The sequence below is a fragment of the Corvus brachyrhynchos genome, unplaced genomic scaffold, assembly GCF_000691975.1.
Source record: "Corvus brachyrhynchos isolate BGI_N302 unplaced genomic scaffold, ASM69197v1 scaffold44, whole genome shotgun sequence".
NCBI classification, from domain to species: Eukaryota; Metazoa; Chordata; class Aves; order Passeriformes; family Corvidae; genus Corvus; species Corvus brachyrhynchos.
This window is the reverse complement of record NW_008238359.1, coordinates 6,754,704-6,772,869: the sequence shown is the minus strand read 5'-3', so window position 1 is coordinate 6,772,869 and position 18,166 is coordinate 6,754,704. Positions and strand designations below refer to the sequence as shown.

Below are 18,166 nucleotides of genomic sequence, written 5' to 3'. Positions count from 1 at the left end.
CTGCATTTTTACTCTCCTTGAAGAGAATTTGGAAGAATTTGCTTTAACTAAAAGCAAATAACTAATTTCACAAAAACATAAAAAATGTGTTTTGTTGTGAAAGATAACATTGAGATGATCACAGCAGGTCCTTCTCTGTTTGAAACCTTCAGATGCTGAAAATCAATTTGGAATTTCATGGGAAGGTTTAAATATCTAATCTTTCTGAAAGGAGAGAGGCATTGAAAGTAAACAGACTTTGGTGTCAAGCAGGGTATTGTCACATAATAATATATTACGGGTAAAATAGGGATAACAAAGATATTGGCAGATACCTAAATAAATCATGTAAAGCATGTAGTATTTTACAGGTAAATAAGACAAAAACATGTAAAAATTTTAAAAGGTAGAATTTAATTTTTTTTCTTTCATACCCCACAAAACAACCCAGAAAAGGCAGAAAAGTTTTCAGAATTTCAATCAGAATTTTCTTCCTTAAACTGCTAATATTGAGAGAAAATCAACATAACATTGTTTACTTTTATGCAGGGACAATACCCAAAAGCAACAACCTTTCATTAATGTTGCAATATATGGTAATGAAAAGCTGACAAACATTCAGGAGTTCACTAACACAGGAACACATATAGAGAGGAAAGTGATCAGTTGGAGGCCAGCAGGCATCATTGCAGATTTCCACCTGCCAGCCTTGTTAATGTTATTTTTTACTGATTTTTGCAGCTTATTGCAGTCATTGGTTAAAATTGCCTCCATTATTCATGTACTTTCCAGAATTACAAATCATACACGTGCTGTGGGGATAGGGATCTTTGCAAAGCAGTTTTTCACGTACGTACCAACAAAGCCCAGCACAAATCTTCTCAAACGTATTTATCGGAGAATTAAAGCTGTTTGCTAATAACAAATTGGAAATCTGTGGTGCAGAAATATTATGCATAACCTTGTAAATCAGATTAACTGGTGTTCCTTCTTTCATACAATAAATTCCATAAGGAGCATCTGTTCAAGCTAGTGCCTGATGACCTGGCAGCAGATCAGAGAGCTTTCTGCTTCCTGCACTAATTTTGGAATCTGGTCCAAGTGGGAACATCATTACTTAAAGTCAAATCTATTTTACACTGAGATTAACATACTGTGATACCTGCTCATTGTGGTCCATTACTCCTTCTGCCATTTGATCACTCAGCTGTGGTGTGTTCAGTGGCTCTTCTGCTCACTCTTAAATGCTGGCACATTTCATAACATCGACATTCCACACTTCTGTGGCCTTTTTTAAGCAAACACACCATTATAGCTGGTGGGGTAATAGAAATGCAAAGAGGTCTGAAAAATCAGAGACGTTTGCTGCAAGAACTGATCTGCTTTTTAACTAGGATTTCATTGAATTTGACAAGAATACTAATATTGTGTAGACAATGTAAAAGTTATCAGAGACATATCTGTTTAAGACTGAGGATGAATAGTGAGGGCAATGCAAAGGAAAGTAATGAGTTCATCGCGTCCTCAAATAAGAAGGGAAAATGAGCTTTAGATGTAACTGACTCTAGGGACAGATCCAAGGTGAAATTCTGTTATGCACCTCATATGTATATATGGAGATGTTGTCTGTCTTTATGGTAAATGTTTGTTTGAACTGTCTAACATAAGCTAGAACTGGGCTTGTAATGATGGAGTCACTGGAACGGAGCAATGGCTACCTGAGGCTTAGGGTCTGGACACATGGGTATGAAGGACTAGGAAGGCAACAGACACCTAAACCATACTGAAATAAGAGGCTAACTTTTGCCCTAGCTGCTTAAAATTAAAAGTAGCTAGCTTTGCAGAGTCATCAATTTCAAATAGTGGAGGATCACATAATATTCCAATGGTCCAGCTAGTCAGTAGTCAACAGTTTTGACTGTAATGCCAATAATGAAAGGGATACCAGCCACTCTATAACAAACCCGTTAAATTTTCACAGCTGTTACTCAGCCATCTAAAAGAAGATAAAGAAAGTACTCTATCATCTACAGTTTACATCATATTCCTTGGGAGAATTTTTTATTTTTCTTTCATCTCCCCTGATGTAAAATCAGCCAGTAGAACCAAAAAAGCTCACAGAAATGTGGGAGAAGAGGTTTCTTAATATATGAAAAGATTTTCTAAATAACCCAGTTCTTTCACTGGAACCTAATAGTATAAAATTTCCTAAATCTAGTATTGGATTCCTTCTCTGGCTCAGTTTCCTACCCTTATGTGGAGGACTAAATAATTTCCATGATGACACTCTTACTAGAGCTGGTAATTTATTTTTAAGGGTGAGAAACATTCTTTTTCAGGTCCAAAATTACATTGAACATTTGGTCAAAAAATACCATGCAAATCAAGAAGATTTTCTTTGTGAGGAGAGGGAGGGATTATTTTCTTGGAATTAGATTAGTGAATGAGAATGGCCAGGTTGTATGCCAGATTGGAAGGAGCTTTGAGCAACATATCAGGTGGAAGGTGTCCCTGTCCGTGTCAAGGAGATTGGACTAGATGAGCTTTGGAGGTCCCTTCCAATTCAAACCACTCCATGATTTATGATTCTACAATTTAGCAAGTTTTGGGTGGGTTTCTTTGGATATCTGAAAATAAGGCAACTAAGTAAACTGAATTGTGCACTCTGCAGCTCTAGTCAACTCATCTATCAAAAAAAAAAAAAAAAAGAAAATATGTGTAAGATATGTAGGTGCATCATCTCCTGCAGTTGCTGGTTCCACTCCATTTGCTATATAGGGAACAAAGGCAGCGCCCAGGAGGATGGCTTCAGATACCAAATGAAAGGGTTAAGATCACAGTTAGCAAGTGCTATAGTGGGAAATTTATCTAGCACTCCTTTATAAATAATCAGTTGCCTGACACTTGAGAAATACTATTTTTTTATCTTAATGTGTCTTTATTTCTATTCTCATTCTTTGATTTTCTTGTATATTTAGAATTATCTATTTCAGAAAAGGTGCTCTCTTACCCTTTTTGTTATACTTAACATGGTGTGGCCAAGATCTTATCAGGGGCCTGTAAGCAATATTTAGTACTAGTTTTGCTAATAATAATAATAATAATAATTAAAGATACACTGTTAAAAGGTATAAATACATACCAGTTTATCTAGCTACTCAGTACTTTGCTTTATCAGCAAAGTAATATGTAAAAAGTCTTCCCCTCATCCCCTTCCTGTCACCTTTCTTTCTCACTGCTACATATTGTTATATATCTGTGCCACCTTTACAGGAGAAATTTTCTTTAGTTATTACCTCATATGGACACTGCCTGTTACAGTACACCATGGTCAAACATTTCTGAAAATCAACTGCTCCTGTGGTGTGGGTTGATTTTTATGATCTCCATTAATATCTGAAGTCAAAACAATGTGCCTGATGAAAAGGACTTTGACTTCCCCAGTCAGCCTTGAGCCTGGCACCTGATAGGGAGCCCAGATGAAATTTAACCTGAAGCTAAAATCATGAAGAACCCTTTCATCTCTTTCTACACAGCACTTAAAAATAAATAAGTAAATCCAGCGACTAAGTGTGGTTTTGTTTTGTTCTTTAATAATTTTAATTTCATTTCTTTCTCCCTCCTCCTCATATTTACCATGGTGGTTTTTTTCATAAAAGATGTTTCATAATGAAGTGCTTCACTGTTTATGAACACTGTCACCAAATGCAATGTCAGGTGTTTAAACAGGTCCATGAAGTTTGCAAGAGACTTCTAAGTCCCTTGAAAAGGGAAAAATAAAAATGAAGCTCTGAGGCAGCTTTAAATATGGACTGAGAAAAAAGGTCTTTTGACATCTCAGTCTATTTCCTGCTTCTTCTTTCTGTGTGCTCAGGTCTAGATTTCAGATTAATTTATAAAATTGCACAGGGAAGGTCTCCTGCCACAGCCTTTTGGACCTAGTCGTGCCTTGTGGATATCTCTGAATGGAATGTAATATTAACTATTTTTCTACCCCTTTAAAAGTATATGTTTGTTCTGGAATGAGATAAAAATTAACATCAGAGATTGTTAGGAATACAGTTTCTAATATCCTGATTTTTTAAAATTGCAGCCCTGAAGGAAAAGTAATTTTTTTTTTAATTCCTAGAAAATGGAAATCCTGTAAAGAAAAAGACTACAAACATTGCAAATCATTAAAATATTTTGGTTTTGCATTACAGAAAGGAATGTTTTGTTTTACAGAATAATTTTGAATATTTTGGCTAATTTTTCCAGAATTTTTGGTTTAACTATGACAAAGAGAACCTGTCTCTTTTGCCCAATTTCTAGTCAAGTCAACAATATGTTTAGACAACTTTACAATGTTTCTGTGTCCTGGCTGGCATTCTCAGCATTGTACAGTTAAGAGCCATTTGCAAATTTCATTAACATTGAAATACCTTTTCAGATCATTAAGGAGAAAGCTAATATGATGGATGACAGTGTTTAGCACACCACATGAGGCCATCTTATTCAAACTTGAGCATGTTGCAAAAGTCAAAAAGAGCTTCAGGTTCTCTGATCACTTTGGCCCAAGGACTTTTACTCCGGGTCCTTCCAGGGGACCTCAGCACTCTGGAATAACTGCTTATGTTTTTAGTGCCTTCTTAGGTAAAACCTATCTAAGGTGCATAACCTTCCAAAAAACTGAAATGAGGTTACACTCATCTGCCTCTTCTTGAAAGAGAAACTGAGGAAAAGCTCAGCCAACCATATTTCACTTCTGCAAAAAATAAACAATTCTCTATAAGGAATGAGTCCTTTCCTTCCAGTGTCATAAAGAAGGGACAATGTATTCTTAAAAATAAAGCGTATCAAGCCAACCTAGTATCCAGTTCAGAACATTTGAGTGGAATGAGTTACTTTGTCTTAAAACCATGTACTAAGTAGATATGAATCTAAATTTGCTGTGTGAGGTGCAAAACAGAACATAAATCATTGTTCAAACTGTATTTCTCACTTTCTAACAGGAGACATAAGCTCAATGTCTTTCTTACAGAACTTCCTTGATTCCATTTTTAATTATATTTCTGACAGTGATTTGAATTTATGATAAACAGTGTATGGTTATTAAATCTGTAAAGAGTACCATGTTGGATGACACTCCTCCTAGAACAGAATATTCTAATGCTTAAATACTGGATGAAGAATGATTGACTGAGAAGCAGTTCTGCAGAAAACAAGACCTAGATAATTAAAATGGATCACAAGTTAAACTTCAGTCAACAGTGTCATTCCATTTTTAAATAAGGTAATATTACTATCCTTACCTTATCCTTAATTATTATTACTATTATTATTACCATTATTATTACCTTTTAAATAAGGTAATATTCTACTGAAAGTATACAAAGAGGTAAAAAGTTTTTGAGGCATGAAATAGTCTTTCAATTCTACTCTGCCCAGGCAAAGTACAAGATAAGAAAGTACCATATTTTGAAATGCACACTATCCTGTCTGGACAACATAAACTAATTTGCAATCACTCCCAAGAAAACTAGAATCCTGGAGTTGTCTATTCTTTAAAAAATAATAAAATATTAAGTGGACATGTGGTGGTTGTCTTAAAAACTGCTGAGGGCTTCTGAAAATATCAATTTGAGAAGCTATTCTCATGTTTGATAGAAAATATTTAATAAGGTCAAATTCAAAGAGAATATAGAAAAACAGGTTAAGAATGAGGGATGGAAAACTTAGGAAAAGACTAGTTTGGCTTCACAGTGATTGTTCAAGGTAGCCATGAAATATCCTCTCCTGTTGGGAGCTTCTAAAACAAAAATCATTATGTAATTTTTAGTAACTAATTATGCCTTTGCTATAGGGCAGCTTAGTCTGAAATTCAGCAAATCACAGAGTCACAGGATGGGTAAGGTAGAAAGGGATCACAGGAGGGTCATCTGGTCCAATCTGCTCAAGCAGGGCCATCCCAGAGCACGCTGCACAGGATTGTGTCCAGATGGTTCTTGACTATCTGCAGTGAGGGAGGCTCCACACCCTCTCTGGGCAATCTGTTCCAGAGCTCGGTCACCCACACAGTCAAGAAGTTCATATTCTTAGCTTCCACCCTGTTCTATTTTCTCTTTCTTCAGTTTCTGCATCCCAAAGCTGAGGATCATGGTGTTCTAATGATATCTGCAGCCACCTTTACCCCAACAATCTTAAATGCAATTTCGAAGTATTTTTGTAAGATTCAATCTTTGTTATCCACCAAGAGCCAATGACTACCCAACATGTTCCTAAAATGAGAACATCTGCAAGAAAGTAGCTGGCCCCACAGTATAGGTCTTCTCATCCTATACAGTGTACTCTACAAATTATAAATATACCCCAAGAAATTTCATATTGCCCACTTCAAACTCTTTTGACAAGCACTCCCAGGAAGTACAATCAACAGACCTGCCTTCCAGTTACCACACTAAATATTTATGGATTCCTGGTAGACCTCTCCATTCTCCAAGTTCATATTGAGAGAGTCACAAAACTAACTCTTTTACCAAATGAAGGTTCTGAATATGAATGTGCACGATCATTTAAAGTCAAAACAAGGTGTAGTCTTTGGAGTAGCCTTGCCATCATCTTCAGCTACTCTTGGAAAATTTCAGGTGTTGATTTGTAAACAAATGTTAGACAAACAGTGATTGTTGCTGCAAAAAACATGATGTGATCATTATTACAACAAAGAAAAAGTGAGTTTTTGTGAGGAAAAACTGTCATGTTTCATTCAGTCTGACCAATGTAAACGGTGCTCTTTTACTGCAGTTATCCAAGTTTTCCATAACGTTTATTCTTGCACCACCGCTGTCAGGGAAATGTTTGCCTTCATTTCACATATGAGGACATAGGGCAGAGAGAAAGGCACTTAGCAGAAAACTCAAGATTAATTAAAGGCCTTCAAAATCTAATAATCCCTGAATTATGCTTCCTTTTGCGGATGACTTCTGGTATTGCTCACCTACTGCATCAGCAAAATAGGACATTGTGTGTATTTCAGAAGACCAGACACAAACCGTAGCAGAGTTAAGAATTAATATTACATGAAGTTATGTTCCAGTTTGTGAATTTACAGAAGTGTAATGTTGTTCATTTGTAGAACGGGCCAACTCTTTTGAGAAATATAATAATTAATAGCCTAAACCAGAACTGGGACTAGGTCCAAATGCCAGTGAATAAACCCCAGGCACCTGAACTCCTGAGGAATTCACCCACAATGAAGGATACGAATCATAGATCAAAGAGTTCCCACTGCAAAGCTGTCTCCTTTCTGTCTTAGCCTTTGTCTTCTGGAAGAAACAGCCTGCAGCCCAATACTGTCAATCTCAGGTGTTCTCATTTCTATCTGAAAACCAAACAAAAAATGAAAAGTATAACCCTGAAGGAAAATGAAAGAAAAGTTGAGCATCTCTGGAGTCCACTAGGAACTGTTCTTTTATTAATGGAAATGTCTTAGAGTCAGGTAGATAGAAAGAGCTATTTCCCCAACAGAAAGAGCAGAAAAATCTTAATCTCTCCAGTCTGAAAACAAGGAGAGCAGTCAGAGATGGCAGCATGTTTCTGCAAGAGCTGTCAGACTTAAAATCCTCTAGTAGACATTAGCATCATGTAGGACTTCAAACATTGCTCCGTGGACAAGGGCCACAAAGCTGCAGACATTCCAGTTAGCAGGAGGGATCAAAGGAAGCATACAGAGAAGGCTGTTTCCACTCTGTTCCCTTTGCTCACATAACAGCAATGTTTAAATGAGTTTCTCTTTTAAAGTTATGAGGTGATAATTTAAAAATAAATAAAAGTGTGGTGCATTAAACTGTGAAACTAGGTCATCATTATCTTGAGAATTTAATTTATTATTTCAAAATAGCTCATAGAAGATGAGAGAGAAGAGACTTTGATATCAAACTGATACTTATGAGCTCTCTTAGATGAGGAGATAATAAACAGATTTGTTTAAATTAATTAAGTACAGTTGTGTTTGGGGTATATTATATGTTACATCTCTAAAATGATTTAAAATTTGGTTAGTTAAACAAATACCTTACAAATAGAGCTGGTCTAAATGCCTTTGGATGAGAACTCCTAATCAAAAAATACCTAGTAGCTGAAACTTAAAAACCTCACAGAAAAGAGTTAATTAATTTCCTGATTAAACATATTAAATTTATTTTTAAATGTCAATATATTTTGTATATTTATTTTAGAAATAAAAATAGTTACCTGATTCAAAATACATGTTTGATTTTACTTTACATTGCAGAAAGTAATATGAATCTTATATTAAAATGATAAAATGGTCATTATCAAACCAAATATTATCATTTCTATACATTATTTCAGTAGATTGAATTTTAAAATTTAAGAAAGGGGGGGTTTTGCAGTGGGGATACTGTAACACGATGTACCAAACAAGGAGGCCGTGGAAAAGAAATACAGATGCCGACAGGGGGGCTTTGATTAGCAAACATTTTTGTGATTATGAAAACATTCCCTGTCTTCAAATGTAGAAAACTGATAACCTCCAAACTCTTCACAGGAGATGGAATTAATTTCATAGCTCGTATGACATCATGGTAACTAATGTTTCTTTATATTGACGCATCTTGAATTGTAGTATCTGAACTTACCAAGCCACTGGGGACATAGGCAACCCTTTGGGGTCTGAGTTTTATGGATACTTGGCAGTAGATAAATGCTGTTTGAAGAGCTTTCAGTTTGAACAGAAAAGATTAACATCTGAGAAAAGATGTACATGATTCTCCACAATCCTATGGAGAGCTAAGGATAGAGTCCTAACTGCAGCCGTCAGTGGTTATGCGCCCTATGAGGCCTCAGATTTTAGATTGCATCCTCCAAATCACTTTGAGACTTTCTGTGCTTACAGAAGGCAAGTATAACAGTTTTAAGGATGGAGTAGGTAGCGTTCTTAATTTAATCGCTGAGGGAATTTTTGCCCTGTGCCACTCCTTTGCTTAACGTGGCAGAGAGAAGGTTTCTCCAAGCCCAGCCAACGTTGCCTGTCTGCTTCACTAGAGAAGCAATTTCTTTGGAGAAACCTTCTGTCCATACAAAGGTGTATACATGTTTATCATTTCTTCCCATTAAATTCAGGCTTTCATATTTAACATTTTATGAGGAAAGAACCCAAAGGTCCTGAAGTTGCTATCTAGTACTCAAGATGATTGAAGTGGAACAGCCTAGTCCACTAGTGATTATTAAGGAAAAAGTCTGGTTGGAAATACTGAAGTGGAGTATATTTGGAGGAACTATTCTCATTTAAGTTGTTTTTAACGGGTTGCTTTCATAATGAACTTCTAAAAAAAATTTGTATTGTTTTACACATATATGTTTAATATAGAAATGTAAATCCCATTTAAAAATCATTTAAATAAAGTATTTGGATGAGATGCAAAGAAGTTGGGTTTTCTTTTTATTTTTTTTTTTTAACACACATAGACAACTCCAGAATTTCAGGCATATGTGTTTTGATTTCATTTGGTTTGTACCCTTTAGAATAAAATAACACTCTATTGTCATGTTCTATTTGCAGACATAACTACACAGAAGGCTGTGATTTTGATCATGTTATATCAGTGGCATGTGGTTGCTCCAGCTGCTCGAAAGACTTGGTTTATGCCCCTATTCTTAACAGTGAGGTACTTTAAAAGACTCATAGTGACAAGAGTTAAATGTGGACAATATCTAGTAGGTAGTAGCAGGTCCTATTGGTGTTTTTCCATGATTAATTTGAATTGTAACAGTCAAAGACACCTCTAACATTTCCATTTGGGAAACACCCCCATATCCTCAACTTTCAGGAAGATCATCTTGCTAATCAACCAATGTGTTGCCTTTCATAAATATGCTCTAGTACTCCCACATGCATTTTCAAAATTGTACCAAAGCTATACCTTGTCTTTTTATATTTCTGGCAAAGTTCATCCTTTTGGTGCAGATGGAAAGAAGTGGAAGATGAAGCTCTGTATTCCCTTTACTTCTTGCAAAACATATACTGCAAATTTTAACCTGACTTGACTTCTTTTCCGTGGCTCAGATACAGCATAGAATATTATTCTGATTTGCTCTTCCTTGCCTAGAAAAATAATGAGAGCATTTCTGCGTAAATAGATATGGTTTGTGACAGGTAGGATTATTACCAGCCTAATGAATGACATAATGCATTTCTTCTGTTTCACTCAAGGCTCCTCTTCTTTTGCTTTGTGAATTTTCACTGTGACCTGCCAAAAGCAATCCTACATCTTAAATCTCTCCTAAAGATTGATGCTCATCTATGGTCACTGAAAATCTCTAAAACCAAAGAACTATCTGATAACAATTTGCATGTACAGCTATTGATGGAAACAGCTCTTTTATTCAAAAAGGCATACATGACATCCCAAAAATTCCTGGGCAGGAGAAAACATAGTTTGTTCTTCCATTTGGCAATAGAGACTTTTGATCTCCTATTGATAACTTCTAACGTGATACGGCAGATGTCAGTACATTTTGCTAATTTTAAGAATTAAAATGTTGTTTTGTTGTGTAATGCACATAAGATCTTAATGGTTTGTGGTTAGGGAGTTTAATTGTCTCAGTTGCTGGGCAGGAGGGGAAGCAAGAGCCACCTGCAGTTTGCCTGACCCTTTTCTACCAGATTGAAGTATTATTATGTGCTTTACTATATTAAGCTTCATCTGGAAAAAAAGCACAATCTGTTCTTTTTAAGCTTCTTAGTAGTTTCTAGTACTGATTCATGGGAAGTGGAACCAACAGATCGTTATAGTTAGACTGTAGGTGGGGACGCATATGCTTGAGTTTTGAACAAAATTCCAACTCTGAAGCGGGGATAAGTCTTTTGCATGATGACATCATTGGTTTTAAGAAAAAAAAAAACAACATGAAGAGACATATGGGAGTAGCTTTTGTCTGGGCTTAGGGCCAGACTTTCAGGTAGGCAACATGCAGGATCCAGGCTGGTATTTTAAAAGAACTCAGCTGCCACTTGTTGCCAAGAGGACACATTTATGAAAACCATCTACTGCTAATAGCTCTGATTACAGCACCACAGACAAAGTTTCAAGAGGACAGGAACATCCACTAAAAAACTGTGATACCTCCTCTAGCAGAACCAGTTGCAATATAAAGGTGCCAGTTTCCAAATACTGAAATGGAGATGGAGTTTGGTGGGGCAAGGGGAGCTGAATTTAAATTGACCGTACTTGAGCTCCAGCTTGTGTTGTTTGCGGAGTCTTTTCTGCTGAACTGGAATGAGGCAAGCAAGAATAAATAAATCCCTCCCTTATTTTTAACATTTCCTTTGGAATTTTCTTTAAATTTAGAAGTGGAAAAAAAATAGATACATGGGTAAATTCATGGATGTAGGCAACTTTCATCATAGGGGACTCACAGAAGAATGTTGGTTTGTTTCCAGCTTAGTTCTGAATTAATTTTCACTTGGAAGTGAAACTACCAACTGCATAAGACATCACCATTGTCCATCCATTTGAGCAAATCTTGAAGTCCCTATATCCTTCTTCCTGTGTCATAAACCTTGCTGGACAGTGTGAACTACCCTGTTGCTGGAAACTTGCTGTGGCAGTTTTGGTAGTACTGCTATAGGTATACCAAAGAATCATGTCCCTGAGGAGGCCAGTTCCATTCAGAAAGCTGTAGATCTTCTTCCACTGTGAACCTCACATCTCATCCTCAAGGAAATGACAGAATGTACTTTACCTGCTTTCTCGCTCTCATTCCTTCAATGCCACATGTATATGTTTATGCACATACATGTTTTATTCAGAAAGAAAGAGCCCAGAGGAAATGTTTCTTAATTTGTGATGCAAAGAAATTTAACAGAAAAGATTTTTGTTTTCCATCAAGGAGTGTTCATTATCCCCACAGTATGGCTCGTACTAGATATACATCCCTCATCAAACCACTTGCACAACAGGAGAATTCACTATGAATAATTAATTGCATAGAGTTTAATCAGCAAGGCAAGAGCACCACTGGTGTATTTTTATGAGTGTCTTGAAGCAAAGCTCCTTTCTGTTTTCATCAAATCTCCCTTGAGCTCATGTCATAGAGCTGTAGTTTTCCCAGTTGGAGACCTCAGTGACTCTCGGATTTGGACTGCCAGGATGAATTTTCTTGCAAAGAACCTAACGTTTTCCTAAGTACCCCTGGTAGTTTAACATGTTTCCTATGATTTTGGATGACACATAACTTTCTATATGGTTTCATAAAATCTCCCTGTCTTGATGCTTGATGAAACCATGGTGTTTGTGCTAGAGCAGACTTTATTTGATTGGAAAAGAGTTACTAATGCACTTCATGCTCACTGAAAGACCTGCTATTTTTTTAGTACCGTAATTAAACCTAATCTCAGGTTTATAGCAAGCCTCAGGATAACAGTTTGTATGCTTATACCACTTTCAAACAAATACTGCAGTATTTGGAACATAGAAGATATGCAGTTCTGTAAGTCAGCTGGACCTGTCTGGGAATTTTCCACTGAGAGTTTTTTGACAGAGGATGACATCTTCAGAATTTCAATCTCTTTGGGTATCATAATTTAACACCAGCCAGCAGCGAAACACCAGGCAGCTGCTCACTCACTCCCCCACTAGCAGGATCAGGTAGAGAATCAGGAAGGTATAAGCTAAAGAACCCATGGTTTAAGATAAAGACAGTTTAATAGGTAAAGAAAATAGCCATGCACACAAGCAAAGAAAACAAGGAATTAAATCACTTTCCTATGAGCTGGCAGGTGTTCAGCCATTTCCAGGAGAGCAGGGACCCATCACATGTAATGGTGATTTGGGAAGACAAACTCCATCACTCCAAACATCCCTCCCTTTCTCCTTCTTCCCTGCACTTTATTTACTGAGCATGAAGTCACATGGTCTGGAATATCCCTTTGGTCAGCTGGGGTCACCTGTCCCAGCTGTGTGTCCTCCCAGCCTCCCAGGCACCCCCAACTTCCTCACTAGTGTGACAGCATGAAAAGTAGAAAAGGCCTTGGCTCTGTGTAAGCCCTGCTCAGCAATAACAAAAACACCTCTATATTATCAACCCCATGTTCAGCACAAATCCAAAACATAACACTGTACTAACCACTGTGAAGAAAATTGACTCTACCACAACCAAAATCAGCACATTGAGATATACAGTTTTTCCTCAAACGTTCATGTTCTGTGGCAAAGATTGACAATGCTTCTATGTCCTGTTAATTTTCTGTTAGAAAAAGTGAAACAGAACATTTAATGTTAATCCAGAATGACCTAAATAAGAATAATTTTAGACAAAGTAGTGTATTTCATGTCAAACAGCCTAATTTTATTTTTGCAGTCTTCAGGGTCTGCTGGGAGTTAAATATGACTGACACACGTTTTTCCTTCAGACTGACTTTGGCAGCTATAATACATATTTCATGAGACACCATGGTTTTGACCTCTAGCTGAACTGTTTCAGCATCCCATGGAAATCACTTGATGCTCATGTACCACAGGAAACACAGTTTGCCCTAAGGGCATGACACAGGGGGAAGCACTGGACACCTGATTTACTTCTCCCAGGAAGCACTGCAACAACTGAGTTTAAAACTCAAATGACATTTTGTCCAGGCACAATTTGCACAGTAATGTGGTTTCCATCAGGCCTAATCACAGCAAGGACGAAAATGAAAGTTTGTTTAGGTGGAGACACCTGCATTCAGGTTGCCATTTTGGTTGGGTGCAATTTGGAAATTTAGTGGTCTCAAGGTCTCGGTGATTCATTCCTGATGCAAAAGGAAGATAATGTTATTTCCTGTCTTCTGTTCTTTGTGTCCTTTAACCATTTGGATGGTAAGATCCTAAAACTGAGGACTGTTTTTACATTCATATTCAGTGCTGAGTGTAACAAAGCCTCTGAGCTGTTGCACCAGAGTGATAGGGATGACTCCCCAGGTGGGCAAGCGGAATGCTTCATGGCTCCTATGTCCTAAGTCAAAAAATCCAGGTGACAGTCCAAATCTGTGTCTGATTCTCACTGCTTCACATACATTTTCACTGTCAATGCTCCTATGCACTTGCAATTCTGCTGGTAAGAGAAAGAATTTTTCTTACAGATTCTTCCATTTGCAAGCTAACAAATTTGTGAAGGATAAGCATTTTCTTGCAACATCATCACTTTAACACTCACGTCTTATTAATTAATTAACCGATTTTATTTCTGTGGAATATTACTGAGGGTTTAAGACATTTTTTTGAAAGATTTCCTGCCTCAGAGGCCTTCTTATTTAAATGAGACATGAAACAGACTTCAACAGCCAGATGGAGGAGCACAGGCAACCAGACACACAATCCTGGTCAGGATGACTGTCAGTGGTATCAGTATATCCACTGTTTTAGCACTGCAACTTTTAGGTAGGCCTGGCAGTGAAGAAAGTTTCTGTGGTGAGACAGAATAAAGGAAAAAAATGTGTCTGTCTGTTAATATCTATTACCAATTTATTCCCATAGACAAAGAAGAGATTGAAAGAAAATATGAAGTTCTTCCTACTGGTAGAAATTAAATTCAAAACAAACAAAAAGAAACAAGCAAACAAACAAAACCAAAGCAAGCAAACAAACAAAAAATCCCCTATGGAAACCCAAACAAAACAAAACAAAACCACACCAAAAAAAAACCCAACAAAACCAACCAAACAAATAAAGAAAAAAAGGAAAAACACTGAAGCACATTCAGTTCATCTGTGGTCTTGTGATCCATGTAATGCTAATCCTCAGTTTTATCATTCACTCTCCAGTAGAAATTTTTCTTTCAACAAAATTAGTTTTACCTTTCACTCTAACTAAAAAAAATGTTGCTTTCCAGATTGCATTATGAATTAGGTGATGTTATGAGATTTTTGGTTTTGCATATATTTAAAATACTACACTTAAAAATTAATTCTCAACACACATTTTTTAACTTACCAAAATAAATCACAGAGCATTTGATCACATTTAGTCAGTTTAAGGGAATCAGAAGAGACTACCATTTGTATATACATTGTTGTACATATTTTGGACCAGATCCTCACAGGTAGTGAGGTACACAACTGCTGAAGCCTTTGGCTTCAGCAGAGATGCAGGCACTTGAAGAGAAGTGAATTTTCTAGGAAAATTTGTTGATCTTGTCTTGAAAAATGGATTAATTAAAAGGTTAAAGTGATATTGTTAAGACTGGTACAGTGATCTCTGTGCAGATATGTAACATACTCTTTAAGATGTCTGATGTTTCCAAAGAAGAAAAGCCACTGCAGATTTTAATATATGCATTTGTGTTTCTGTTTACTTTTAGGAAACTATGGTGAAAGTGGAATGGAAGCTTTCAAAGATATGGCTGCCAAGGAAGGGATCTGCATTGCACACTCCTACAAGATCTACAGCAATGCTGGCGAGCAGAGCTTTGACAAGCTGCTGCGAAAGCTTCGGAGCCACCTGCCCAAGGCAAGAGTGGTTGCCTGCTTCTGTGAAGGCATGACTGTGAGAGGCCTCTTGATGGCTATGAGGCGCCTGGGACTCGCTGGAGAGTTTCTGCTGCTAGGCAGGTGAGTAATACTGTGCAGTTATAGCCAGCTGTTTTAGTCAGCAGGGCAGAAATAGGAAGACAGTCCAGTCAAGTATACATAAAACACAGACTCATGGCCTTTCCTATACCTGTACGTATCTAAAAGATAGGAAGAAATGTCAGCTGTGTCGCAGCAGTAACAACGCTACAAAGACATACATCATTCTCATGACATGCCAGGCAAACACAAGTCTGCTTGGCCAGTCTTAGCAGCATTGTGGAAGAGAAAGCTGGGGCACAAATCTTTGGTCTATATCACCTGCTTTGTTCACTGCAGTTTAAAATGCATTGTGTACATATACAGCCTGAAGCTGTGTTTCATTCCAGTAATTCTGTGTTAAGAATTGCTGATATGACCTCTGGGTGTACCTGAAATAGAACTTCCTAAAACAAAGTTTGCTAGCTATCACCTTTTCTTCCTGAGCCAATGTGCTGATGTGCGTACTCTCCTAAGGGCAATATATAGGTAATCCTTTCTCTTAGCTGAATGATATCAGTGTTTTTTCCTAAGTACCAAAAGAAGAAAAGAAAACTCACTTAATGTGTGTTCACCCAGAAGGAAAAGATCCTGGGCTCATAAGCAGAGAAGTAAATTATTCATGTGAACCCGAAGGGATCTTTGCATTTTCCCCTTATTCAACAAGTGACTCCTAAACAAGACAGGAAAAATGATGTATTGAGCACAAAATGAAGTATACCAGGAGTCAACTAATGTGATTCACTGCCTTTCCAGTGCATTATTAGAAGGATGACCTGGTGTTGCCCCAAGCATGATCCCTACAGGAGCACAAGTAAAATGGTGTCAGTGAAACCAGAAGTCATGGTGGGACCTGCAGGGAAACTTTGAAGGACTGCCTTGGACAGCTGGGAGACTGTCTGTCCAACTGGGAGGACACCAACCTCTGTTCCCAGTCTGCCCTGTTGCATACAGCTGCTCTTCCCCCTTGGGCAAAGGGGAAAATAAACAGGCAAAAACAGTGACTCTTGCCTCTGTCCTTACTCTGTGGCATCAGCCTGCATTTTGGCATTTAGAGATGGCAAATCTCTAAATGCTTAATTCTTTCTCTGATATATGGCAACTGTCTCCACCCTTCTTTTCACATACATTTCATCTGTAGGGTCTTCCATGGACTAGCTTGGTCCATTTCTGGACTGACACCTAAATGGAGCACAATCCTCAAGGTGAGATTCACCTAAACATTTATGCACTTCCATGTAGCCATCAGGATTCTCTCTACAGTTAATCGAGCAAAATAGGACCTTCTTAGGACCCTTGTTTGTAATGTGTTTCAAGTAGCTCAGAGAAATTATGCTCTAGAAAGGAGCTTGTACAGGCTCTCTTGATCACTAGCTTTGGTGGAAAAGCCAACTTTTCAGTTGTTCAGAGTAGATTGGAACAAATGCCACCTCCACTGTCTCTAGCTGAGTTTGGTCCCATAGGATGTTTGCTATCTTCTTCTGTCCCCAGAAAAAAAAGTGTCAACTATCTGCAGCAGTATCCAAATTTAGAAGCCAGTAAGCATTGTTTTCAGAAAATATGTTGGCCCTTAACTACTCCAGACTCCAAACTATAAATGATTTTTTTTGGGATTTATGTACAACAGTGCTAAATTTAGCCCTCTGGATGCTTTTATGAATAAAGACTTCAGGAACTGCTGACTGTGAATAGGAGTGGAGCAATTCAGATTAGCTCTTTCAAAAAAACCAGAGTCTAGAGAGAACAGCCTTTGAGGCTTTGCTTCGGGTTTTTGTTTGTTTTGTTTGTTTTATTTTGTTTCTTTGTGAAAAATACCGGTTTCTAGCTGCAGTGGGAATTATTATGAGTAATTATAAGAAAGTTGTTATTTAGTATATGACTTCCATTGAGTAAATTGAAAGTGATAGCTTCTCTTAGAAGCCTAAACTGTAAAGTCTTTCAAATTGAAACAAAAATCCTTAATTCTACCTGACCATTTGGCGTGTATCCATGCCTGTGGCAGAACTACACAATTTAATTGTGAAAAATGTAACACGAACTGGAAGTGTTTACAAAGAAAGAAAAAGAAAAGTGTAGGAATTTTTTTCTATTCTTTTTATTTATTATCAGAGATCCCAAGGTAATGGCTGAGAAGTGGCTACTCAGACATAGTGGATGTCCCCATCCACTAAATACTACATCAGACAAGGACAGCTGGAGAGATATAGTCTCTCTCCATATGGCTCTGCACTTCAGAGATCCCAAGGATCTTGAGGCATCCCATATTTTTCAATAGATTTGTTTCCAATTTGTTATCAAAATTAGCTATAAGACAGGGAAAAATAAAAAACCAAACTAACTAGCTAGTTTTACCCACTGAGGACTTTTGTTAGGCTTTGAGCTGCCCTTAGTTTATAGAGCAGTTTTTTATGTTTCTGCCACACAGCAAGAATCATGTGTAGGGTGTGGGAAGTTGTGGAGTGACAATGTCCCACAAAAATGTTCATTCTTACAAAAATGTTCTCCTTCCAATATGGGCTATCTCTAGGCTTTGCAGCAGAGGGAAAAGAAAAAAAAGCTAAAGAAGAAGCAGGGAACTTGCAAGAAAGCTTCTTGATGTAGATG

General features: G+C 37.4%; 1 protein-coding gene across 6 annotated transcripts in view; it reads left to right on the top strand.

Moving 5' to 3' along the window:
• Positions 1-18,166, top strand: part of GRM5 (glutamate metabotropic receptor 5) — a 247,736-nt gene that overhangs the window by 94,990 nt on the left and 134,580 nt on the right. For all 6 annotated transcript variants that reach the window (XM_017735964.1, XM_017735963.1, XM_017735968.1 and 3 more), the window contains one exon: positions 15,316-15,565. In XM_017735964.1, coding sequence (XP_017591453.1) covers positions 15,316-15,565 — 250 coding nt within the window. The remainder of the gene's footprint in view (positions 1-15,315; positions 15,566-18,166) is intronic.